At 40.3% G+C, this 26,043-nt stretch overlaps 1 protein-coding gene across 3 annotated transcripts; it reads left to right on the forward strand.

Annotated features, from left to right (window-relative positions):
- Positions 1–889: 889 nt before the first annotated feature.
- On the forward strand, positions 890–24,285 carry stim1a (stromal interaction molecule 1a). 3 transcript variants are annotated; one of them, XM_070905342.1, is made up of 14 exons: positions 890–1,033; positions 1,823–1,955; positions 5,663–5,793; positions 8,274–8,388; positions 9,588–9,699; positions 10,272–10,387; positions 13,509–13,686; positions 18,887–19,064; positions 19,272–19,307; positions 19,882–20,049; positions 20,260–20,360; positions 20,730–20,959; positions 22,627–22,690; positions 23,483–24,285. In XM_070905342.1, exons 2-14 carry the CDS (start codon positions 1,835–1,837, stop codon positions 23,982–23,984), a joined length of 2,052 nt encoding a protein of 683 aa, XP_070761443.1. In that variant the 5' UTR covers positions 890–1,033; positions 1,823–1,834; the 3' UTR covers positions 23,985–24,285. The 3 variants fall into 3 exon arrangements, with proteins under 3 accessions (XP_070761443.1, XP_070761441.1, XP_070761444.1); XM_070905340.1 differs by lacking the exon at positions 19,272–19,307 and adding an exon at positions 21,889–21,969 and having other exon boundaries at positions 22,627–23,047; XM_070905343.1 differs by lacking the exon at positions 19,272–19,307.
- Positions 24,286–26,043: the final 1,758 nt, after the last annotated feature.

A 26,043-nucleotide genomic window follows, 5' to 3' on the forward strand; every position in this document is an offset into this window, starting at 1 on the left:
TCCACTTGCTAGTGTACATTAAGCTTATGATGTGTTTAGGTCTAGAAATGAATGGAAACATCCTCCAACACAGAGAGTACAGACGACTGTAAAGTATGTAAGACATAAGGTTGGTCGACATAGTTGCTTTATCAGTAGGAATACTTTCCTGTTATAGATATACTGTATATTACAATATGGTCAAATGTGGGCAACAGTTTATTGCCTTAACAATTTGATTATTTTAGATCAAACAAAACTCTTCAAATAAATCAAACAAAACCTTCAACGACTAATTTGTTAGTTTTTCATTACAATTTACTTACAGCGGGATTATGTTAAACGCTATCTCAATCTGACTACTTTGTCACAAGGTGATAAAAGTCACTAAAAGTCAATAAACAACATATTTGATAGACCATTTTCACAGCAGACACTTGTGATTGTGGGAAACATTAATAATATTAACGATGGCTGTGTTCAATTCAAGTGTCCCGGTAAGCCATGACAGTGTGACAGGGAGACAGCGTGCACAATACCAGGACCCTGAAACTCAAGCAGCTAAATGTGATTAAGCCAGCATTCATTTTATTATTCACACCTGTGCTTTTCCCTCTTTGACGTGTTAAAACTTTTTCCGGGCCCTAATGATAGGCACATACTGTAGAGGGAAGGACATTGGCGTAATTGTCCTTTAACATATCTACAAGCCCTTGTGTGCCGGTGTAATGGCTGAATCAATCCACTAGATGGCACACTCTAGCAATTTGTTTAGCGTCAAATTTATTCGACGAGACATCCAGTATACCTTCCACACGTTAGGCGGCGACACTTGCTGATGACAACCAGGGACACCGTGGTGTAGAGGAAGACAAGCCCACCCTCTGTCCACATTCTGCGGCTTTTTCGGTTCAGTCTCGGTCGGAGGAAAGACCGAGACCTTTTTCTGACAGGAGGGCGAGTTCGCTGTGCTTCTACTCCAGGCGACCAGGCGTCTGCTGCAATGTCAACACAGAGCTGAAACTACAGATCTGCTGGCTCTAATACATGACAGGTAACTTTAGTTTTTATGATTCAGCATTACATTGTTACAGTAGTAACATTGCCATCTAGCCTAGCTAAAACTATAGTTGCTCTTTATTAACGTCCCTTGTGTGACTTGCAGTGTCTTGTGGTTAGCTAACGTTAAACGTCAACTGTGGCTAACGTGCGTCTGTAGAAAATGCGTGTCGACACCGACATAAACCGAACAAACACGGAAGCGTTAGTGCGAGTGCTCGGTAATGTTACTCCCCCTTTGTTGGATATTTCACTTCATTTCCTAGTTAGCCGAGGTGCTTTGCTAGCTAGTCGGGGCTTGTCAGCCATCTAGTCACCAGACGCAGACGGACCAGGCTTCTGTTACTTTTCATAATCTTATTATTTTTCTCCCTGAAGTGATTTGTGTTTGCAAACATGCCGCCAAGAGCCCAGAAGCACAGCTAAACTGACAAAATCAGGGTTTAAAGGATTCCTTAGCTAAAGCCAGGTATTCGCAAGCTAACGACTGTGTAACGTTACGTTCATTCATTCAGGAAGAAGAGGCACACTTGAGAAGTGATAGCATGTGTCTGCAGTTGCTGCAGGGGATCTTTATGTAACTAACCGTATTTCTTGGTGTGCTCTAAGGCGATTAATGCAGTTTCCTGTCCTTGCTAAGATGTCATGTGTTCTAAGAGACAAAATAACCACATTGTTTTAATTATGAGCAGCGTTTAATTGATTAACCTAGAAATACTGCAAATTCGTTATGCTATATTAGAATATCAGAATTTTCAAGGGACTCTGTTCTCTTTTTTTCCAGCATACACCAGCCATGGAGTTCAACAAATTGGTGACCTTGTGGATATTTTGCTTGTGTCTGGTTGGCGAAAGTTGGACTGAAAAACCAAGTTCACCTACACCAGATAGTCAGATTGTTGAAAATGGGGTGTCAGGTGAGTAATCAATCATGGCATTCATTTGTTGTAGCATTTTAAAAGTCTGTTTCTATTCATGCTCTATAGATTGGCAGTTACAGTATTAGTGTTCGTGCCATATCTCTGTGATAGTGCAGGCACTATATGTAGCCATGCTGAGAATAGTCCAGCTGACATTCTCCATTAAGCCCTGTCCTCCAACTCAGATCAAGCCGGCTAGTCAAAAAGGAGGTAATTGATCTAATGGTTAGTAGAGCGAATGAGCAGAGGGTTAAGTAGTTTCTGAATCAGTTAGTAGTAATCTAGATGTTAAATTATTTCCTATAAATCGTTAATTAGGATAAATACATTGTATATGTGGTATTAAAAAAAACTGGCTTAGCACACTTCTACGCAACCATTGAATTACTGAATGTGCAGTACTATAGAGGACTACATAATGATATTATGTAGACATTCGCATCTTGGATTTGCACTTCTTATCATGTGTGTCGCCAAAATTCTTCACTACGTAACCTAATATGTAGACTCTCATGATGAAGGCAATGTGGGCATCTCATAATAGCATATTCCTGCAGTGACTTACTGCACTACTAGTTTTATCCTTTTTAATTGAAGGTTTAATTTAAAACATAAACATGTTGAGTGATTGTAATATCTTGCCTCAATCCATGAAGTAATTTCACACAAGTGATGACAGTGGTTGCATCTGTCAAGCGTATCTTGAGTCAATAAAACAGACTGTAGACTTTGAAACCTGAATCTACTTGAGATAAGTATGAGCCAGTAGTATGTATGACATACAATGACTCAGGGTTTTTTTAAAGTGTACGAGTGTAAGAATCTGTTTACATTTTAAAATATTTAACTTGAATTTATCCACTGTAAACTACTACTATATTATACTTAAAACTGGACCAAGACCCAGTACTACAAACTTGCTTGTTGAAACTACAGATGAACAATGTGGTTAAACAGGAACTGTTGAGGCATTGTCCAAGTTACTCACTCATACACATTTTGCATTTGAAGCACATTTTTTCTGATGTGTGCCAACAGTCCCAAGAGGCCACAGTGTGGGAAAGAATTTGTTCTTGACAGTGGGTTTTAAAGCTTGACAGGTATTCTGAATGGCAATAGGACTTTAACTGCTGCAGTTATGGAGTGTGTTTTTCATCTACATGCGAGCACACAGAATGAGTTGCGTAACGTGAGCTCTTAAAAAAGGCAGGCTGACTGGTATGTAAATATCTTATCTTGTGTCTCCGGAGGTTTGCAAGCCAAATGAGAAAGTGGGCCAGGTTGGGTGTATGAGAGTGTTGCAGGTGGTAGGTTTTCACTAGGGAAACTGTCATCCTTTGTTTAAAATGGAGAGTGTGAGAGAGTTATCGCATTTTTGGTATGTGGCTTTGCAGGTTTTCCGAAGCTGAATGCTTGCACGCTGTGGCTCAAAACTTCACTTTTCACTACGCCGAAGTTCATGTTGTGCATCCAGCCTTCCTAGTTCTACTTTAGTGGTTTTGTGTAGATATATAAGGGACAATTTGCCAACTACAAAACCTTTGACAGACACACATTCATGGACAAAGTGACGTGACCGTTGCAGAGATTAATCCGTGACATGGTTTACTTTCTGTTTTCTCTCTCTAACTGCTAAGCGAAACCAGTCATAACATGTCGTTCTGGGAATAAAGAAAACGTGGATTGGTATGATACGTTGATCAGTGGGAGGGGGCATTACTCTGGAAATGCCAGCACGACTCAAACCAACTGCCTGCAGTTGATTATACACTATTGTGTGGGTGACGGTAATTAATGATGAAGCAGTATCAATTGAGATATATGAACCTGAGCTTGGCCATTTATGAAAGGAGAAGTGAGTTTGATTTTGCATACTCCCACACTATATTGTTGTGGGGATGATGCAGGCAACATGGAAACAATGTCTGGCAATTCATTTCATCAAGTGTTAAACCAAAAAATACCTCTCTACTAGCAAACCAGAATAAACTAGAATAAAGCATTTTATTGAATAAAACTGTGGTATTGTGATTAGAAAGGTTTGATACAAATTTTTATGTTGCAACACACTCTGGTTGTTAAGGACAGAGTTTAGGAAGCACAAGGCCAGCCTTCCCCTTAACCCTCACCGTCACATTCCTCTTTTGTGAGTATAATGCAATGAAATACACAATAAAGCATACTGTGTTTGACATATGCTTCTTATATAACTTAATTTAACCTGGAAAAGGCCTCACTGAGATTGAAAATCTCAAATTTAAGAGAGTGTCTGGGCTAAGATTGCAACAGCACATAGAACATAAAGGTTATATAAGACAGATTTAAAATTAACTAAATAAAACATACACTTACACAAGGTTTCAGGGGCAGTATTCTTCTGAATTCACTTCAACCATGTTGCTTTACATTAAAATTCACATTTGAACATTACAGGTAGCCTGTCATGCCCTTTCACACAACTCCTGTGTGCAGTACAGCCAAAAAAGGTTTCCTCTTAGTGGGAGTGGCGGCATTATCTCTGATGGCAGAGGATTTCTAATCCCTCAGGAAGGAGAGGGAACACAGAGGGCAGACAGGCTTCACTAGATAACTTGCAGATTGCTAAATTACATGATAATTTATCATGGAAACATACATTTCTGATTCATCTACAGTTCATTGTGTAGCCCTACACTGAAATCCTCACACATTATTGAGGCCTGACCGTCAAAATGCTGAATACATTTGTACATAAACATCATTTAAACTAACAAACCCAAGTTTCTGACATTAAATAGAACTGTGAAATCCAAATTGATGATTGATGAAAACAAGTTGGAAGCCCATTATTATTAAAAACCGATTTGCCATGTGACATGGGCTGTTTATGGTCAACACAGTAGGTCTGACAGTCATGGTATCTGGCTTCTTGGTAACATCCCCGCATTGAGTGAAAGGCCTTACATAAACAAGGCTTTGTCTTCAGCTAAGGAATTTTGCAGTTCAGTTATCTGAGCAAGAGAGAGAGGGTGAGTGAGGAAAACCCAACTGGGGAAGTTTAGAGAGCTATTGTTGCATTAAGCAAAAATGAGTACTTGAGTAACTTTTTTAAATCACCTGTCTTTACAGGGTTGACTGTTGCGAGTAGATATTCCTGACATTGTTAAAATTCCACGTATGGTGCTGGAATCTAGCAATACAAACTTCAGCATACTATACTTTTTTGTCTTATCACATAGCAACAGGAGGAACCATGACTAGGATTTCCTTCAAACATCTTTTGAACAGTATCCGTTCAAATTGTCGGTACAGTACTGCTCGCTTTTAAGATTTGGTTGCTGTTTTGGTTGTTTCGAGACTCTGGATGACAGAGCAAGTATGATACTGAAATAAACTACAAAAAGTATTAAAGGCTTTGGAGCCTTTTAAGTTTTTGGTGTTTTCAAGAGTCAAAATAACTAAAATGAAACCAAAATATTTTGTAAAGAAATTTTGTTTCATTCATTCTCAACCTGGTATATATTTTTGTTTTTTTTAATCTTATAATTTAATCTTAGGCTGTCTAACCCTTCTGAACAGTGAATTAAGAAATTTGATTGATTCTTTTGATTTCTTTAGTCATCTTTGTTGTTGTTTTGGTAGTAGTCGTAGCAGAAGACGTGAATATAATGAGTTTCAAAGTTGTCTCTTAACACCATCTTGATATGACTCTGTTTCTCCACCAGATTTTTGTCGCATCGATGAGCCACTATGCAAGGATGAGAACGGCTTTCTCAGCTACGAGGCTATCCGTAGTATCCACAAGCAGATGGATGATGACGCAAACGGCAATGTAGACGTGGCCGAGACAGACGGCGTAAGTAACAGCCTAAACAGTCCTCATCGACCTGAGTTGATGCTCTGTCGAAGGTTTTTTGGTTTGTCTAGTCACAGAGGTGGTCATTCAGTCTAAAGAGGCTTACAGGTATCACTATTGTAATCCTCTGTCATCTGACTTGTCATAGGATTTGCTGCTAAGATGGTCAGTTAATCATAGCCCTGTAATGTCTTTAACTTACTCTGAGTAACTGGAGGATTTGTCCTGTTTGCACTCTAGTGCCCTTTTGACTGAAGTTTTTGACAAATAATTAACCAAATTCACATTAAGCCCTGTTGTAACTATCATGCACGTTACAGACATTGATCTTGGCACATTTGTTCAAACACATTGTAACAAAGGGTATTAGTGTACCTTAAATCAGTCTATGTGTTAAGAATAGTGTTGGCTGCCTTTCTTTTCAATACAGTGAAGCATAATGAAAGCACAGTTTAAACAGCTGTATAATGCTCATCAGAAGTCAAGTCTGTTGCTTCTCATACATCACTGGTGCCTTAAAGACACTGGCTGTAGTCCATTTAGCTTACATCCGGAGCTTAAGTCTAAACTACATGTTGTGGCCTTGAGGAGGCCTCCTCTGGGGCCTCATTTATGTTTGATTCAGTCTGTGGCATGTGGTTAAGGCCAGACCAAAGCAGGCAACGTCCCCACTGCAGCCGTCTCTGGTTTTAGAAGAGGCACTTGGCATGCAAATATCCCCAAGGCAAAGAATCAAGTGCAGTACAGTGAGCACTCACATCTGTAGTGGCTTTGAGCCGAGAAATAGAAAGCTCAAAATGATTAAGAGCACTTCAAGACAGTAGTCCGGGTTCCTGTTATCATACAGTGATTAAATAAAGAGGATAGTTGATTTCTTTATGACCAAGATCAAAGTATCTTCACTGCATCTGGTTTTTAAGAATAAGCTTTGGTCCTTGCCCACATTATAGAGGTCCTGCTAATTTGCTAATGAGTGTGTTTTCAGGAGCATGATATTTCACCTGCAGTAAAGACCATCTCTCTACCCTGTAGTAAAATCCTCCCACATGAATCTTTCAAGAAAGAAAGGCATCATGACTTATTACTGTCTTCCACCCATGTTGCATGAGTTGACCTTTGTGGGAGTGCAAGTTGTTTTTAAAAACCTGGTGGCTGAGTTAGCCTACAATACAGTGGGCAACCAGTAGCGTGGTTCCATTGGCCAGTAGTTGACCAGTGCCACTTCATTGGGGGCGAGGGTGGAATTCAGCGTGCCATAAATTTTGGTACTCTGCCATTTACTGTGTGCCACGGTGTCTTGTGTACAACATGCAGGGTTCTTGTTTTCAAGTCTCGAGTCTTTTTTTGTTGTTTCTATTACCCTTAAAGGTCCCACATTATGCTCATTTCAGCACCTAGACCTGCTTTATAATCAAACAAGACCTGGAAATCTCACTTTATACAATAGGGGACCTTTAACAATTAAGAAAATTCTATTATTTTAGTTTAGGAAATTTCATTTTGTTTGGCTGGTCAAATCAAAGCCTTAGAAATTGACGGTCACCAGCTAACAAAACATAAGCTACAAGTGGTTGGTCTAAAAATTGCAAAGGCAGTGCACTTTTCTATGGTGAATGGGCCCCTTTTTTGAAGGGGTCCCCATTCACCAATTATGACAATATCAAAAAAGTTACACTCAGATTTCCAATGATTTTACAGAGTGCTGCCTTTGTGATTAGTTTGACAGTGTTTGTGTTTGACAATTGTGTTTTTGCAATAATGTATCAGAGCAAAGTGTGGCGTCCAGATTCTAGAAACATTGTAGATGTTTGCATTGTTTAGTGTCACAAACTTATCCTATTAGATCTTCTCACCTCTTTTAGTTACACGTTTGTATTTTAATGTAGAGTAACTATTAACACGAGTGAGGACGAAGTTCTGTGCTGCTCCAGACCACTAAATAGTTGAAAACCTTTTCAAGTCATGTATGGTTGACATATTTATAGTGTGTTATGTTCCTTTCACAGTGAGTGGGGCAAATACACACAAATGCCACAAGAATTGCATTTACTTCTTTTTATGGGGGTTATAAAGACCGCAGTACTGAAACAGGTCACAGTGCTCACAATAAATCCAAACCTCTCAACAGCAAATTTCTACATTAGTCCTCCACCTATTCATACATTTTATGCAATCAGCCCCACCCAGATGGACTGTCTGTGTTGTTTAGTGTGTGGGCATTTGCTGTGATGTGATATTTAATTCCTGAATTAGGTGAAAGGAAAACCAAAACATTACACTCAGTGGTACATTTAAATTCGACATTGCAGCATTGTTCGAACTAAGCTAACTAAAGTTCTGTATGCTGAGACTGAGTCAGCAATGAAGACAAAAAGACAAGTTGTAAGATTTGAGGCCTTAACTGTTGTAACTACTTTTGTGTATTTAACACTTGTACAAGATTCTTTGTAACCACTACAAACATCCTTGTCATCCTGCAGTTCCTGAGAGAAGATCTAAATTACCATGACCCTAAGGCCAAACATAACACCTTCCATGGGGATGACCAGTTCATCAGTGTGGAGGACTTGTGGAATGCATGGAAGGGCTCTGAAGGTACTGCTTTGAGGCATCATTTCCCCCCCCTGAAGGCCAGCAGTGTTTTAAATAGCTAGTAAATTAGAGTTAATGTTTTTCCATGTGACGGACAGTATGGGTCACACGTTACCCTGCTTGACCTTCTTACTCACCCAACAAAAGAGCAGAGCATTTGATCAGATGGCTTGTCAAGCAAAGTGCAGTCTACTTATCAGCTCCAGCCAGGGGCAGAGCGGACATCATTGAATCTGTCAGCACAGAATTCAGATCCGCACTCTCACCTCCTTCTGCCTATCTGTGTGGCTCGGCTATCGTGTAATGTTTGAGAGCCCTCTTCATATGCTGTGCTGTATCTGGCATGTCTCTTCACACCCTTTGCTCTGGCTGCATTTCTCCCCTTTTTTGCTCATCATTCTAACCCTTACCCTGCATTGCAGATTCTTGACAGGGCTCTAGAGGTTTTGAGCCAGGAAACTGGGTTTTTTGTTTAAGAGAGCAACATATTAACACAGATAGCCCACACTGTGGACTGTCTGCCAGGAGCTGGGGTGTGGATTTTCCTTCCCTAGTTATTACTGTGGGCAATCCAATGTATACTATGCTATAGGATGCCTCATAGATCATTCAGACTGCACATGGTCATATAATATGTCTCGTGTCAAGCTGTATATACAGTGCAGTTAAAAAGTGTTATGATAGTGACACATTGTTGTTTTGGCTCTGTACACTGGGTTTAAAATCAAACAATATCTGTGAGCTTAGTGCTGACTCTCAGCTTTAATTCTAAGGTGTTTACATCTATTTTAAATGAACATTGTAGGTAGAAAGACAATATTTGTACCAGTTAACATAACCTTAGTGACAGTTATCATATGTAATATTTGGTTGCAGATTGTTTTGTAATCATTGACTGCTTAAAGTCTATGACCCATAGACGTCAGCAGACATTTGGTATCTTCCTGGTGATGTTCTGCTGGGCCGGTATTGCAGCCATCTTCAATTCTTGCTGGTTTCCAGGGCTTTTTGCCTTCAGTCTGTTATTAAACAAGTGAAACACATGATGAACTGGACTGAGAGGTCAGCTGATTTCTTTCTGACTGCACCAAATGTGATAGAGATGTATTGTAGCCTCGTTAGTAATGAATTCTGCAGGTATTAGATGGATGAGAATCGATGAGCGCTCTAACTATATGTTTTTGTTTTCCTTTTCCCCTCAGTGTATAATTGGACAGTGGATGAAGTGGTGGAATGGCTCATCACGTATGTGGAACTGCCACAATATGTGGATGCATTTCGCAAGATGAATTTTAATGGAACTGCCATGCCAAGGTAAGGGATTTCTCGGCTTGTATCAACTTTTTCTAACTTCTCCAAATTATAAACTGTACTAGATCTATGAAAAATGTGCCTCTGTAGATTTACCACAAATACGTTGTGGTTTACATAAGGCTGGTAAGAATTTTTTATTCTCAGAAATAAAAATTGAGTGCTTCAATGAAAGTGAGAAGATTGAAGCTGCAGGGCTTACTCATGACAGCAGTGATGCACAATGCAGGAATGATGCCGATACAAATAATTGACTTGATACAAATTCTTCAGTGTCAGCAATTTAAAAACCATTTACATTACCCTCTTTTTAAGTAATTACATTCCCTATTCTGATCAGTCAGTTATTACATTTATTTTTATTGCCCACTTTTTTATTTGGCTTCATTAAAAGGGCTCCAGTCTGTACATTTGTCAAAATTAGGGTATCTAATAACCATCAGTGTTTTAAATCTGATTGGTTGGATTTAGATGGATTTGGTAAGGGGTCACATTACGCATGGCTCAAAATGATTACACCCTTTGCTCTTCCTTCCTTGTTCTTGCAAAATGACTGCGTGTCTGCTCTCTCTCAGGTTCGCTGTGAAGAACACCACTCTGACACTCTCTATTCTGAAGATCCTGGATCGCAGCCATGTACAAAAGTTGCAACTCAAATCTTTGGACACTGTACTGTTTGGAGCGCCCCTGAGTATGTGACATTCTTCTTTTTTAATTCCTGTACTCTGATTCATACAACATCAGTAATTTGTTCTAGAGACTTCAGAACCCTGACTAACGATGAGAAGCAGGGTTCTGTTTCATTACATCTTCATGGAGGTTTAGATTTCAGTCCCATTTTTTTTGTCCATTTGATAAGCAGGATATCTCAAAAACCTGTCAACAGAATTCAGTCAAATTTGGTAGAAAGTTAGGCAATGGGATTGTTGTTCAAAGGACATCCCAATATTGTTACTAGACTGAAATGCTCGACTTACCTGGGTGCTAAAAGATGTGTCACACACTGTAGTTTCTTGCACTATTTTCATTGAGATACTGTGTTGGAAGTTTTTGACTTGCTCAGATCATTTTGCCTATCCGGTATAAAACTGGTCATCAGAGAGGCATAAAACATCCAAATGACAAAATCAAAACCTGTAACACCCTTGAATTGAAAAAATGTTTCTGTGAAACCTCTGTAGGAAGTGTAGCCACCACCATTACTAACATCCTGACCATTGTAGTCTGCTACACTCTCATTTTTCATCAGCAGTGGTGTGTTGTGGTCAGATTTTGTTTGCTTTATTTTATTTAGTCACTTATTACTCTACTGACTGATTTACTCACAGTTAGCTCACCTTTGATATGTAGGGGAAATCCTATTACCACCTGTATCGGTTTAAGGGATTGAGGAAGTGAGCTGAGGGTTAGATCACACTGCTCTGTATTCCAGACACACCTCTCTGCGTACTGAGACAAATAGACAAATACACCACTCATCCTCTCCCTCTCCTTCTCCAGTATCGCTGCTCCAGTTCTATAACTACAGATTGTAAACCTTCAGGCTTTTTTTCTCTCGTAACATCACAATGGTTGGGGTGTGTCTCAGCTGTTATACATCTTGGCAGTACTTTATAAAAAATGTTTTTACATAATCTGTGTTGACATTGGGAAAAACATGTTCCCAGAATGACTGCCAGATTTTTTTTTCTTTTAAAACACGTGTGTTGTTAAAATCTTAATTACAGTGTGACAGCTTAATTCTGACATTTTGTATTGATAAGCTAGCTCAGAGAATCAGAAAAATTTTGGACTTGGTGTTGTTAAAAATATGAATCTATAGAGCTCACATAAGACATTAGTGGTGTGCAGAGAGTTCCCTAGCCTTGAAGTTGGATCCTTTTTTTACTAGAGAACAACTAAGATGGATAAAACGTGAAGTGGAAGGTTGTATATTTGGAAGAGGAGTGCTAATGAATGCAGATATATGCAATCATTAGTGAAGCAAGAAGAGAAAATGTAAATGTAACGCTACACAGAAAAGAGGCATTTGCATTGGAAAGAAGTGTGTAGTGGTCTGTGTCTGGCATGTGTCATTGTGGATGAGTTTCGTTAGCCACACCTGAAGGAAGACATTGGCAAGCGCTGTCTGGCTTTGACAGCCTCTCACAGCCTGGGGTCCCACTAATAGTCAAACTGACTGACTGTATATAGCAGCAGCATTTTAAGACACATCTCACAATGGGTTGATCCTATTCGAGTGGACAGTTGTGCAATAATTAACCCAAGCTCATTTGGGTCCAGCTATTTCCAGTTTGTGGTTAATTAAATGTCACTTTATGCTCACTTGGTGGTGTTGAAAGGCAGTGGATGTAGTGTTGACTGTATGTAAGTAGCAGATTACATAGATGGGGTGATGACAGAAGGCAAACCATGTTTCCTGTTTGTACCAGAGCAGTAAATAGAACCAGGAGAACAGCAAATTATTTGATATTATCTCAAAGATAATGCACAGTGTTTCCTTCTGCTCTCTGTCACAATGCAAACCCAAGACAAATTTAGCACATATGCATTTCAGTTAAATATTGTGACCTAGTTTTGGGGAGTTGTGCTCTTGGTGGTTAAGAGGTAATGATCTGGATATATCGGCCTATCCAATGTAGCTCATGCCTAGTTATTGTACTTATTTATTAGAGAAAGGAGCAGTGGTTTACAGCTGTCCTGTAGATTTTCTGTTTCTCACTTCTGGTACATACTGTGACACAATAGCAGGAACAGCTCCTCCAAGTTCCTTGACTCTGATGAACCTGTGTTTGTTCTGGACTTTATATGCAAGTCTACAGGAATATACACAAACCTCCTGAAACATTATTCATCACAAGCTAGAGACTAGGTGATGTGCCTTTCATTATACATAGGGTTCATGTGGAGAGAGATGTGTGCTGTGAGGTGAAATTTGGATTCATCATGTATTGAAAGAACAATGTTTTAGGTGGCATGTCACTTTGATCATCTAAAGACAAACAAGCCTGTCTTTTTCTCCTAATTGTACTTCCTTTTTGTCTCACTCCAGGAAGTACAACTCATGTTTTTGACATCTCTTTCCCGCACACCCTGTTGCAGGTTTTGCAAGAAAAACTGTGCCTCGTCGTGTAGCTTGCAAGGCTTAAATTTAAGATGTGTGTCAATTGCTGCATGAGAATGCTCTTCTGACTCATCAAATTACAAATAGACTGTATTAAACCCAATCGTGATTCTGGGTTTAATTTTAAGATGAAGGCCTTTTGTAAACATTCTCCTTACTTGAAAGTTGATCTGAATCTAATCAAAGGCTTCTTACAAATGGGATAGCTGCTTTCTAGTCGCTGTGACTTTTAATAGCTATGAATCCCTTTCAATGACAACATGACTCACACTTATTCAGAGGAATGGCATCTAGGACTTGATTCATAGCTCCTCATGTGTACCAACATGTTATAGTTGCCATTGTTTGCTTTTCTGTGCATGTTTATTTGCAGCGGTTACCAGACTGAAATAGGCTGTGTTAAGCTGGCTTTGTCGTGGTCTTTTGCACTAGGCCCCTCTCACCGCAACCTGAACTTGTGCTACTGACTTTCCTATTTGGGTCACAAAACTTGCAGTATGACTAGGCCACGTTCAAGCACAAGCTTCACACCACATCCTTGTGAAGGTTGCTAGTTGTTAGGCAGCTTTATCTTGTGATCTTGATATATATTGCCTGGCTGCATTATCTATTGGTTTATCTTGATAATTTTGATGTTTATTACCTTGCTAAAATGTAACTATCTTCTTTTTTTTTCTCTTTGTATCAGTGAATAGGCATAACCACTTGAAGGACTTCATGCTGGTAGTGTCAATAGTCATAGGAATGGGTGGCTGCTGGTTTGCCTACATCCAGAACCGCTACTCTAAGGACCACATGAAGAAGATGATGAAAGACCTGGAGGGCCTGCAGAGAGCTGAACAGAGTCTGCATGACCTACAACAGAAGTGAGGGTTTTTCCCACCACCCACACAATAAACGGTGTTATACTCTATAAAGTTATAATCTCTACTATACTCTAAGTACTGTGTTGTGCACACATACCATTCGTTTCATATTTCCACATAAAACACAGTATTAAATGCGGCACAGCTTTCTGTTGTTTCGATCAAGTCTAGATCACAAACACTACTGTAAACTGACTTCAAACTAACTCTAACTCAAGAGTATTTTGATGAATAATAATTATCAATCTAAATACTAACATCAGCCAGTGTTGGATTGGCAACGTCTTACATGTCTTGCATTTGCAGTGAGTTATTCCTCACACATCCCTAGCTCATTGACTTATTGAGGGGTTAGCCTCGAACATTTAGATCAGATTTTTTTCTTTTTTCCCCAATACTGCGACATTCTGCTATGAACTTAGACTGATTAATTCATTACTATCGACTGAGATAATTCTGACAGACTCTAACAGCCTTCTGTTTTTGTTTGATAAATAGATGACGGTCTAACAGCCTCACTCTCATTAGTTATAAAGCCTTAGTGTGTGAAATTGTGTCTCTGCTCTTTAAGGTTTAATTTCACAAAAGTTTATTTCTTCTGGTGTTAGCTAAAGCAGGCATTCATTGAAAGGAGGCAGCCTGCTGGAAATCTTGTCTCATTGGGATTGTATTATACAAATAAGATGTGCTTGATTGTTAAGAATTTGAATCCTATATATATTTCATAACTCAGTCATAACTTTCACAGGATTGCATGTACAGGACAGAGCCACACAGTTCTAAAATGGGAAGTGAGAGACTGTTGGGTAATGAGAGACTGGAAGAGCTGCTCTATGATGTGGTGAAGAGACGCCTTAATTCTCAGTTTTACAGACAATTTTCTTTCTAGCCCTCACCTGTGATCGTACAATAAGCTTCAAGAAGTGATCAAAAGTTTAAATTGCGGATCCAAGCAGTCATGACTTCTCTGCTAGGTGGCTAGTCTCACTTTGTTACCTGGTTACCTCCTCGGCATCTTGCTTTGCTTTCACTGTAGGAAATTAAACTATGCTGATAATAGATTTGCCCAAAAACATGTGAATGGGTGACCTCTGTGAACCTTGCAGTTTAGCAGTTATTAAACAAGTCTTGTGAATGTTGTGTGTCTGCAGTATTGCATCACTTCTGTTGTGACACGGGATACTTCATGCTGACCGGCTGTATTCTGGCCTAAGAGGCATCAGGCCATTGCTGCCTTAATGGTTAAATGTTTTGAAGTTAAATGTTTTAAAATAAAGTACCTAAATAGAGCCAAATGCATGTAAGCAATTTGCGGTATCATTGAAAGTTATGAGACAAATCTAACTATTTTGGTCCTGTTAATACTTCAAGGAATGCTCAGAATGTGCTTTTAAGCATGTACCGTCTCCTCTTATTCCTTTAAAGGATACTCGGCTTCACCTCATACACAGGTCAGGCTTTTTTACTTTTTAAAGGATAAGGCATTACCAAGGTGCACAGATAGTGCCATCAAATTGTCTAAAGTCACTATGAAATGATATTTGATGTTTTGCTACTGATGTTTAGCATCTGCAATTGTAAGTATTTCTGATTAAAACAGGTTACTGGCTATGAAAAGTGACTGTTCAAAAGTGAGCTGCCTTCACCATAGTTGCATTTTGAAATCTGAAGTTGCAGATTTTTTTTATGATTGAAAGGCAGCGTGTGAGGATTGTTGTCATAGATGTGTGGTTGTTATTGATTGGAATTTGTATGTACACCTGCTGGTCTGTCATGAAGTTACCATTACATCCACTCCACCTAGAAAAGGGTTAGGACTTTAAAAGAAAAAATAAATACATTTTGTAAAATGTGACAGTTGGTGGTCAGTGTGAGCATGTTGCGGCATCATGTTGTGTCACTGAGCTCATTGAGTGGCCAAAATGGAAAGTGTTTAACCTCTGGGGATACCATGTTTTGTTTGTTCAGAAACCAGACATGGGCTCGGTCCCATTCACTGGCCAGAGTAAAGAACAGTGACAGGCGTTGCCACATGACTGTATGACATTCCTGTCTTGATGCTTGGGGACAGGGAGCTGTTGTAGGCATCAAAACGTTCAGCCTATTTTACCACCCTTATTACCCACATGAGTTGCTCTTTGTATCAGCTGGCTGTTTAGGAGATGCATGTTTTTGACACATGAGACGACATGCTCTAATGAACAGCAAATAGACTGAAAGACTTAGGTTTCACCCACTGAACTGAGTTTGGGGTTTGTGTCAGCCTTGGATTCTTCATTTTCTGGACAGTAACACCTTCCTATTGCACCGTAATGTGTCGGCCATGACTTCTGTGTGTGCGTATTTTATATGATATATATGAGGTGCAGTACGAAAAGGGAGTGGAAAGTATTTTTGTGGGATTTGCCGGCTGAATACCAACCAAAAGAGCCATTGACTGCTCCACTGGGGACAAACCATTGAGGTCAAACTCTGTCCCTCTGATAGACTGCCAGGTCAGTCTGTGTGTTGCCTCTGTGGCTTTATACTTTGATCAGTTGTGAAAATACACCTGCCACTGCCAACTTTGATGTGGGCTCTGACATGTCTTTCTTGCTAAGCTAATTGCTCATACTTAATTCTCCTCCCACAGGTGCAGACATGATTCAGCATGTTCTGTAGGTAGCCAAACTTACCATAGCTGATTGTAGTACCATGTTAGTTGTTGGGGACAGTGCTGTGCTGCTTTACATAGGGTACCTTGACCAGTGCAGACATCGCATTACATCTCATATATCAAAGTTAGGGCTATTCTTTCAGCGTTACCTGTATAGTATCTGCTGCAATCCAATAGTGTTATGCAACCACATTTAAATCTAATCTGTGGTGGAGAATGGATGAGCAAACTAATTGTCTTGTGCCCGTTTCTCATGAAGTAGAATATGTCTCATAAAGCGTAATCATTTTAAAATGACTTGCATTTGATTTGCAGTAGCTTGTGTATTAATCTTGTGTATTGATAATCAAAAGGCAATGTTAAGCAGAGATCATTCAGGCTAGTCTATGTATCTACTGCCAAAAGCAGATAATTATGATTCTCAGACATTTCAGAGTTGGTGTTGTTATGCATCGAACTGTTCTAAATCAGATTTCCCTATATGTGTTGCAGCCTGGACAGCCAAACGCTGTGGCTGTGGGAAGGGATCTTATAATATATTGTAGGTCAGTGTGACTCACAAGTAGGGTTGGGGCGATATTACGGTATATACCATGTGATGATAGAAATGTGTCCACTGGTAGAGATTTGGCAATACCATTTTCCTTCACGGGAGCTATCCCTCAGTTTCTCTGCTATGTATTCGGGGCAGGCTTGGCTATGTCGTAAATCAGGGCTTTTAAACTGGTTTGCCAACCACCGCCGAAGAAGAAAAGTAACACTTTAACAAGAAAATATGGAGGAGAGCGAAATTCTAAATGCAGAGCATGAAGCATGGTTATTTTAATCATTTCTTAATTAAATTTACAGATAATTACTGTATCGTGATATAGTTACCGTGATATAAAATTACAAATACCGTGATAGAAGATTTTGGCCTATCCCCTACTGATGAACAGACTTTCATCTCATACAGTACACGTGGAGTTGAGAGAGAGGTATGTCCTCTGTCTGTAGCCCTGCCTTTCCTCCTGATCTTTGCTGCCAGCTGCTCTCTTTCCATACCTTCAAGCAGATCCTGTGGTGGTATCAAGTAGCCTGGCCCAGCCATGGCTTCCCTGTTGGGAGACAGTGGGAGGAGGCTTTGACTAGAGCTGGATTTCCTGTGTGCCTTTTACAACGCTGTTTGACCCAGCCTCCGCCTCACTGGTGGGAGATGGTGTTAAGCATGACTGCTTAACATGTCAGCTCTAGTGCTAATTCACCCACATTTGGATTGGGGAGTGGTGTGCAGACAGACATCCTGGAAAAGGACTGGCGACAAGGACAACAACATTGCATGTGATAGGCATTAATAAGTGAATTAATAAGTTATTCTTTCCACACAAAATTAATGTTATTTATGCACATAAGATAAATACAAATGTAATAATATTAGTGTATACAAACTTGTGGGGTATTATTTACCTTCTACTGCAAAGTCTGCTGAGACATTGTGTCTGCATCCTGTGAGCCCTGCAATGCAGGTCAGTTGAAACAGCATTTGACATCCTCTCCCTGCGTATTGTAGCTCTGCCAGTGCTTTCAAATCTTAGCTAGAGAATGGCAGAGGTCAGGGTCGAAAGCATTAGCAGGACTGCCCACCACCCACATTTTCCATAGCTAGCTCTCTGGATCACCTTTCATTTCTCTGCACTTCTCTGCTGTTGTGTTTTGCCTGACAGGAGGACAGTGCCTCTCCCTAGTGACTCCCTATAGTACTGCTTCCTGCCCTTCAGTGTCTGGAGACTAAAAACAGGATTTCGTTGTTGTAGTTTTGTTGTGTCATAAGTCTCAATATTTTGTATTGGCACTTTGGAATTCCATTGTTATAATTGCTTAGCCAGATGAGGGACTATTCTGGTAAAAGCCCATTTTGAGTATTATCACCCAGAGTGCCCAGTCTCATATTAGGTTTACAGATCAAATTAAACCATTTATTTGTTGGTTTAAGAATTCATATTTTATTTCTGCATACTTGTTAATCACAATTCCTTTGCTGTAGATTAGGTCTTTATACAGATCACAGTATTTTAAAATGTTGTGTGTCTTAAGCACAAATAATTATGTCACAGGTGACAAGCCCCTCTATTAAAAGTTGACTTTTTATGAGGCTGGACTAAAAATATCCCACACACAAATCAACACATATGTTCTGGATACTACAGGAGCGTTGGGTACAACACTGTACTGTTCTAAAGTTACACGCAGGCAGCTGTTCCCATTCTTGGCTCTGCTCCCTCTGATGTTAGTTTATTGTGAGCTGCCTAGCAGCTGACCATGGTCCTTTGCTTTCTACATGTTAGCCATTGTTTCCGGTGATGCATGGCTGATGCAAGTCCTACATTCCACACATACGTGGCTCTCACATGCTTACACATCATGCCTTCCCACAGAAAACGACACTGGTACCTACTACACTATGTTTCTTTGTTTGACCTTATTAAGCAGCCACTGATGACTTGCTTCTAAGACAAACTAAAAATAAAGATAATTGTTTCTCTTGGTTCCTCTCCTTGTTCGCAGGCTGCAGATCGCCCAGGAGGAGCACCGTACGGTAGAAGTGGAGAAGGTCAACCTGGAGCAGAAGCTGAGGGATGAGATCAACACAGCCAAGCAGGAAGCCCAACGACTGAGGGAGCTGCGTGAGGGCACAGAGAATGAACTGAGTCGCCAAAAGTACGCTGAAGAAGAGCTAGAACAGGTACTTGCTAAGTGATAAGTGTGATATAACATGTTTGTTGAGGTTGTAGTTGAAAGAAATCTTCAGTTCAGCACAAATGAGAAGCACTGAAACTGAGTGAATAGTGTTTTATGAACTTCCAAGGTGGCAACTGCTCAGTATGTTTAGGTCTATCAGATTCACACTGGCCATAGTATAAATACACCCACTGATGTCTTTGTCCATTAGGAATTTGGCAGGAACAGCAGAGCACAGCCCACACAAGTAAGCAAAACACATGAATATTTGCTTGAAGGACTATCACAGTGATCTAATTCAGATACTTTTGTCGCAGGTTGTTTTTTTGGGGGGGGTTCTTTCATTTCTTTCATAAACGCTGAGATTCAGTGTGGTTGCATGACACTTTGAGTTTCATGTTCAGTAGTCTGTGGCAAGGGCAGTCACCACTTACTTACAGTCAGGAGGCAAGTGTCGAGGTCCTTCAGCCCTTAACTATAAACATGATTTTAAATTATCTTTGCCTTTTGGAGTATGTAGGATTGAGATATGTCAGTGTTTTATATGTGTGTGTTGTAAAACCTTGTGACGGTTTACAGAAATTCAGAACATTATTTTCTACAAACTGTCTTTGTTGATGAGTATGAAATTATTATTTTTTTAAAATAGCACATTAGCTTTTCATTATACTAATCTTGCATATTGATTTCAAAATTTCAGAGCTTTTGCGATTTTCCTATTTTTAAAAAATCAGAAAATGCAAAAAAAAAAAAAAAGATCCTTGCCAAGAATGTGTTGCAAGATAATATAAAGTTTGTTGGTGTGTTGATTTGTCTTGCAGGTGCGTATGGCGTTGAAGAAAGCAGAGAAGGAGTTGGAGTCACGGAGTAGCTGGTCACCACCAGAGTCTCTCCAGAAGTGGCTGCAGCTCACCCATGAGGTGGAAGTGCAGTACTACAACATCAAGAAGCAGAATGCTGAACGGCAGCTCCTGGTGGCCAAAGAAGGGGTGAGCATGTAAAAACCTAAAGGGGAATGCCATGCTGTTTAAGAGTTCATGTAATTACTTCACATCACAGGACATATCGATAATTTATGAATTATATTCCAAAGCAACTATCCTACAAAGTCACCAGAGACCTAAGATTTGAGACTAGCCTAACATGGTATGTTGATAATGTCAATACAGCAAAGAAAAATGTTTGGTCATTTTTCACAGGCGGAGAAGATAAAGAAAAAGAGAAACACTCTATTTGGGACTTTCCATGTGGCTCACAGCTCCTCCCTGGATGATGTGGACCACAAAATACTGGCAGCAAAGTAAGTCAGAGATTGTAATGGTAGAATAATGAAATGAAAACCACCCAAAACAGAATTTTCATTTGTAAAAAAGTAAGTTACTTAAGCCCCATTCAGACTGGATTAACATTACAGGGGGAGGAGTGAAATATAAATATTCCACATGGGGTGAAAAATTACCCACATACTTTTTCAGATGGAATTAAAATCACTGACCAGCACAGGTAATATTAAAAATAACCCCACTTCCCCTAGACAAATGAATCCAGTCCTAATGGGGCTTTAGACTTTGCTTACTTATTTCACACTTCAATCTTCATGCAGTGATAATAAGTTACTTTTCCTCTTGACTTATTTATCCTTCTTCTACTTTCTCCTCATCTTTCGTAGACAAGCCCTGGGTGAGGTGACGGCTGCGCTGCGGGAGAGGCTTCATCGCTGGCAGCAGATAGAGATCCTCACAGGTTTTACCATCGTCAACAACCCAGGCCTTCCTTCTCTGGCCTCAGCCCTCAACCTTGATGCCAGCTTCACGGGCGGCAGAGCTACACCTCAGCACTTCATCATGTCTGACGACATGGACGACTTGGACGAGGATATCGTGCCTGGAACTCTGCAATGTAAGAGTTCGTCCGAATCTGTCGGCCATTCTGTGGGGAGTAGCAAACGAACCCCTAAACACTCCAAGACCGTGCTGGGGAAATCCAAAAATCAGCCCACATGAAAATTTGGACCTTTAATGCTACATTTACCTGAATGTGTCCTTGTGGCCTTGCTGGTGATGACAGTAGTGAGGGTCACACATGTCTGTGATTGAATGAGTGTTGTTTTACATTTGTATGATATGTACCATGTAAATCCACATAATTGTCTTGTTCTTTTACGCACATTTCCAGTTGAATACCTTCTGTTGCTTGTTCTCATTTTGGATAAAAGTGTTTACTTGCGACTCTCAGTCGATAATGGAGACTTAAGATTCCTGTGACTTTCCTCTGGAAATTGAACTGTCAAGAAAAATATACTTCTTAATGAGAATAAGTTTTTGTGCTGACCTATTTGTAGTGGTTGTGTCCTAATATGTGCTATAGACCTTTTTTGAATCTGCTTTTGGACAAACAGCTGCAGCCAAAAGAAACAATTTCAGTTCTTATTGAGGTTAAATATGAGACACAAAAACAACACATTAAATATTTTTTATGAAATCATAATGTACAAAAACTATGATTATTTTCATTGCAGAATTCTTGGGTAAACACATCTCATATCTTTATCTCATCAAGAAAACCAACAAAATACAGATGCCATCATGCTTTGTAGCCATGTCGTTATGGGCTCTATATTTGACGTATTATTACAGCAAAACTTGACATATTTTAGGTTTGGGCTTGACTAACTGCAGGTGAAAGTTGTACTGCAGAGTCCTTTTTCCGACAGCAGTGAGTAAGTCTTTTATTCAACATTAATCGCACCCCCTATCTCACTCCCCTCTCTCCCTCCACCACCTCTCTGGCGTTTGGCTTCCACTGCTGTCTCATTGGCCAAACTACAGATGGCACCCGACTGTTGGAGCGGCGAGCCAGTGACCTGTGGTCCGTCGGTTCAGACTGTCAGCCCATGTGGAAATATCCTGGTTGGCCATTTATTCATGCCCCAGTTCAGTCCTCAGTTTGACATCCCTGTCTCTTCCCTTGACTCAAAGCCACCCGGAGCTATAATACTTTTTAATTGGACAGTACGCCACAGATGGACACAGCTGAAAGGGAAAAACTACTCCATGCTGCGTCCATCTAAAAACACCCCTGACCTCGCCTTAGTTGCTTGCTTGCCACATTTACTCCCTCCTCTAAATCTTGTCACCACCCAGTGCACCCCTGCTTTCTTCCCGTAGTGATTTGTCACTTACTTTTATTGTAAATGGGCTAATTAGTTGTCAGTATTTTTTTCTCTTATTAATTTAAACAAGATATCTTTGTTGGTAACACCTTCACTGTTTTCCTTTTGTTTGATTTAATATTTTTCCCTGTAAGGGGGAGAGATAAGACAGGACTGTTGGGATTTTATCACATTACAGTAGTATATAGGCAAAAGAGGCAAATTAGTAAATGGGATTTATCTTTGAGAATAATAATATTTAATATTTGGTAAAGTTTTAAGTCCGTTAAAGTCAAGAGAAATGATTCCCAGCACCTGAGTATCTTTCCACTGATCTCCCAGTCGGTCTCCCCTTGTCCGTCAGACTTTTATTTTATGAGTGGTTGTTGATAATGCTGTTGTTTTGTGCCCACAGCTCCCAGTATGATGTCCCTGCGCCAACGCCACATTGACCCCCAGCTGGCCATGGGCTCCCAGAGGTTGGTAGAGAGTTGCCTGTTGGCGGGGCAGCAGGGAGAGGGAACCCCATACCCACCCAGGTCTAGGGCTACCCTCAGACAGTCCCGCAGCCACTCGTTTGGTCAGCTCGAGTGTCTCCCTCTGCCTCCTCTGTCCTCGGCTGTGTCTCACCCCTCCATCATCTGTACCTCCAACCTAAACCCTCAGTCCCTGTCTTCCTTGTCCTCCTCCTCCTGCTTACCCAGCTGTGTGGGTGGCGCTGTAGCCCCTCATTCCTCCCATATATATCATGCTTCTTTCCAGCCCATGGACCCCATTCCTGATTTCACCTTCTCAGATGTCTCCAAAGCACACTCCTCGTGCAGCGACAGCTTTGGGTACCCGTCTCTTTACAATTCTCCACACACATCGCATGTGCGTGGAAGTTCTTTTACCACCTGCTGTCATTTCATTTTTTAACACATATCATAACGTAGGTACCTTCTTCTGTACATCATTTTTTCACAGAGTCCATTTTATTTTGTAATGCTTTTTCTAGTTTTCATTTTTCTTTATTAATTTTGCTTTCACAACATTGCACCTGATGAGGCATTACAGGATGTATGCATTTACTCTTTCTCAATGTCTCAGTGTTCCTGGTGTTCTTTGCCTGCTCAACTAACAAGTGTGGAGTTCCAGTGTCCAGGCTGTGCCCAGCGTGTCCATGGCTTTGCAGGCATAGTGTAGACACCCCAGCATGCAAGGCTTCAACTTTTAACTGTTTGGATTTGTTTTTTTCTCATTTCCTCTAACTTGGCTTTTTTTCCCCACAGGGACCTAAATCGCTCCGACTCCGACTCCTCCCTGTCCCTCTCCCAAGTTGGTGACCGGCTGTCTGCCTACAGCTCCAAAGGCCACCTAATGAAGCCCACCGCTCTCATTCACGGCCTGTCCGGCCGTGCAGATGATGCCATCTCACCGCACGCTCAAACCCCCAACGGAGGGAACCGCATTCACGAGGTCAGTCCTGCAGAGCCTGACAGCCCCATACTCATGAAGACGGTGTACGGCATGGAGCAGTCGCCCAGCCTGGAGATCAACAGTCTGTCAGAGTCGTCCCGCTCCCTCAGCCCCAACTCCACTGAACCTGACACACCGTCACCTACAGGAGGGCAAACGGGGGCCGTGGGGGCAAAGGGCAGCACCCGCATCCCGCAGCTGTCCTCCAAGAAGAGCCCGCTGGAGGAGGACAGTGGCTCTACAGGAGAAGACACAGATTCCACTGCCAGCCGCAAGAAACACACCTTCAAGATCTTCAAGAAACAGAGGAAATAAGGGCTACATGAACTACAGGCTATCAAAGCTGTTTGACTGTATTCCTCTGGTCTGTTTTTGGAAAAAAAAAAAAAAAAAGTTTCAGCATTTGTGGGGTTCATTAATGGTCAAATGATGGCACAATTTGTTGCTGTTGGATCTTTTTGTAGGTACGACACCTACTCTGAGAAACTGGACCGTGGGAGCAACCAGCTGTTCAGTTTCATCTGCTTATTTGGTCAATGTTGAATATGTGGGGAATGGGTAGGTTTGTATATTGGAATGTAAAGTATTATTTATTCTGCAGGAAATTGTGCCAGTCTCAAAGGGAAATGTGTCTCCCAGTTGGTTTTTCTTTCTTGTTCTACGATCTATAACATTTTGCATGTCTTCACTTTTGTTTGACTGATACTCGAATGCTCTTAGTGTTTGCTTGGTTCTTGTCGTTAACCTGCTTAGACAACACTTGATGTTTCTTTTATTACTACCTAGCCTACAAATCCAAAGTGAATGCGCACTCTTGTTGTTTTTTTTTGTTGGTTTTTTTGTAAGGTTATCTTTTTATTGATGGTTACAAATATTTCAGTTTTTTGTTGTCTTCTTCTTGGCAGAGCAAATGACACATCCAAGGAGGTCCACAAACAGAAGAGTATTAGCTCAGACTAGAATATTAGTGACACAAATTTCACTTTTGGCTGTCAAAATATTTTAAGTGCTGTTTGAACACAGCACAGCAATAGTAGCTACTTAGCGTGATTTAGACTCCCTTGAGGCTTTATAATAAAAGGCTTTATAATTATTTGCAACCTTGGATCTCATCCAAGAGCACCTGAATCACATCACCTAGTATACAAAAGAGAGTTGGACAAGATGTAAATCTAATTGCAGCATTAGACCTTTTGCTTATGTTTGAGTGCATGTGAGCATGAGCGAGTGAGAGAGAATTGCTTTGCTGAAATGTTCAGCTTTTAAACAACGGCAACAAGTTTAACCACTGATTTAATTTTGGGATTTACACGTATTTACACGTATCCTCACTGGACCTGCAGGTGAACACACGTTTGAAGATCCTGGTTAAAATGTCCTGCTTGCGAGTAGGTATCCTTTTAGTTTTAGGCGGAAATGTTACCAAAAGCATAACAGACTGTTATGTTAAGTTGGAGCACCTACCTGATTGTTTTACCAAAAGCATAACAGACTGTTATGTTAAACATGTATGTTAAACATAACAGTCTGGAAATACCATCGACTGCATGACAATGAACTTTTATCTGTGTATTGAATTTGAAAATTAGGATACACTTTGGAGAAAGTGTACATTATACACATGAAAAACATTTATCAAAGACCGTAACACAAAACACTTGAAGCATGTTTTATTAGCAACTATTAAAAAAAGTAAACAACTATGTTTTGTTGTTGAAGATTATACTCCTAATAAATGGGATGTTGGGAAAATGGGATCCAACATTTTCCACTGAGTGTTAATTTGATGAACGGGCTGCGAGTTTAACTTTGTTTTCGGCTCCTGCTGTCTCCGTCTTATTGTTTCTGTTTTAATGATGACTTAGGTGGACAATGAAAACTTCACAGCAGTTTGTCAGTGAGGGATGGGTGCTGGTAAGGGCTATAATTACAAGGCAAAGTCATTTGCTCTGTATAAGATTGACATTTTCAAGTTGTAACCACTTTGTAATCCACTTTTTGTGGAAGATTTAGCTCAACAAGTTATGGAAGCAGAAGATGAAGATCAATGTCAAAGTGCCAAATCACTATTTCTGTCAGAGGCCTTTGTGTTTGTTGTATGTTCGGCCCTTTGAGCCCCTTTTACACAGAACACAAAACCACATGATATATATACAGTCTGTGATGTATATCCTGAGTTTAAACGCTGAATGTCCAAGGGTATTGTTACTGTAACAGTATCCTCAGTGCAGTATGTTTACATTTGTTACGGATAATTACTGTCCTCAGATTATCACAACAAAGAACGTTGTGCCAGTTGTAATATTGAAAGCTTCATATGAGCACAGAACTATGCATCAGTAGTTGTAGGTGATAACTAAAGTAGTAGGGACGC

This window comes from Enoplosus armatus, chromosome 5 (genome assembly GCF_043641665.1).
Source record: "Enoplosus armatus isolate fEnoArm2 chromosome 5, fEnoArm2.hap1, whole genome shotgun sequence".
NCBI lineage: Eukaryota > Metazoa > Chordata > Actinopteri > Centrarchiformes > Enoplosidae > Enoplosus > Enoplosus armatus.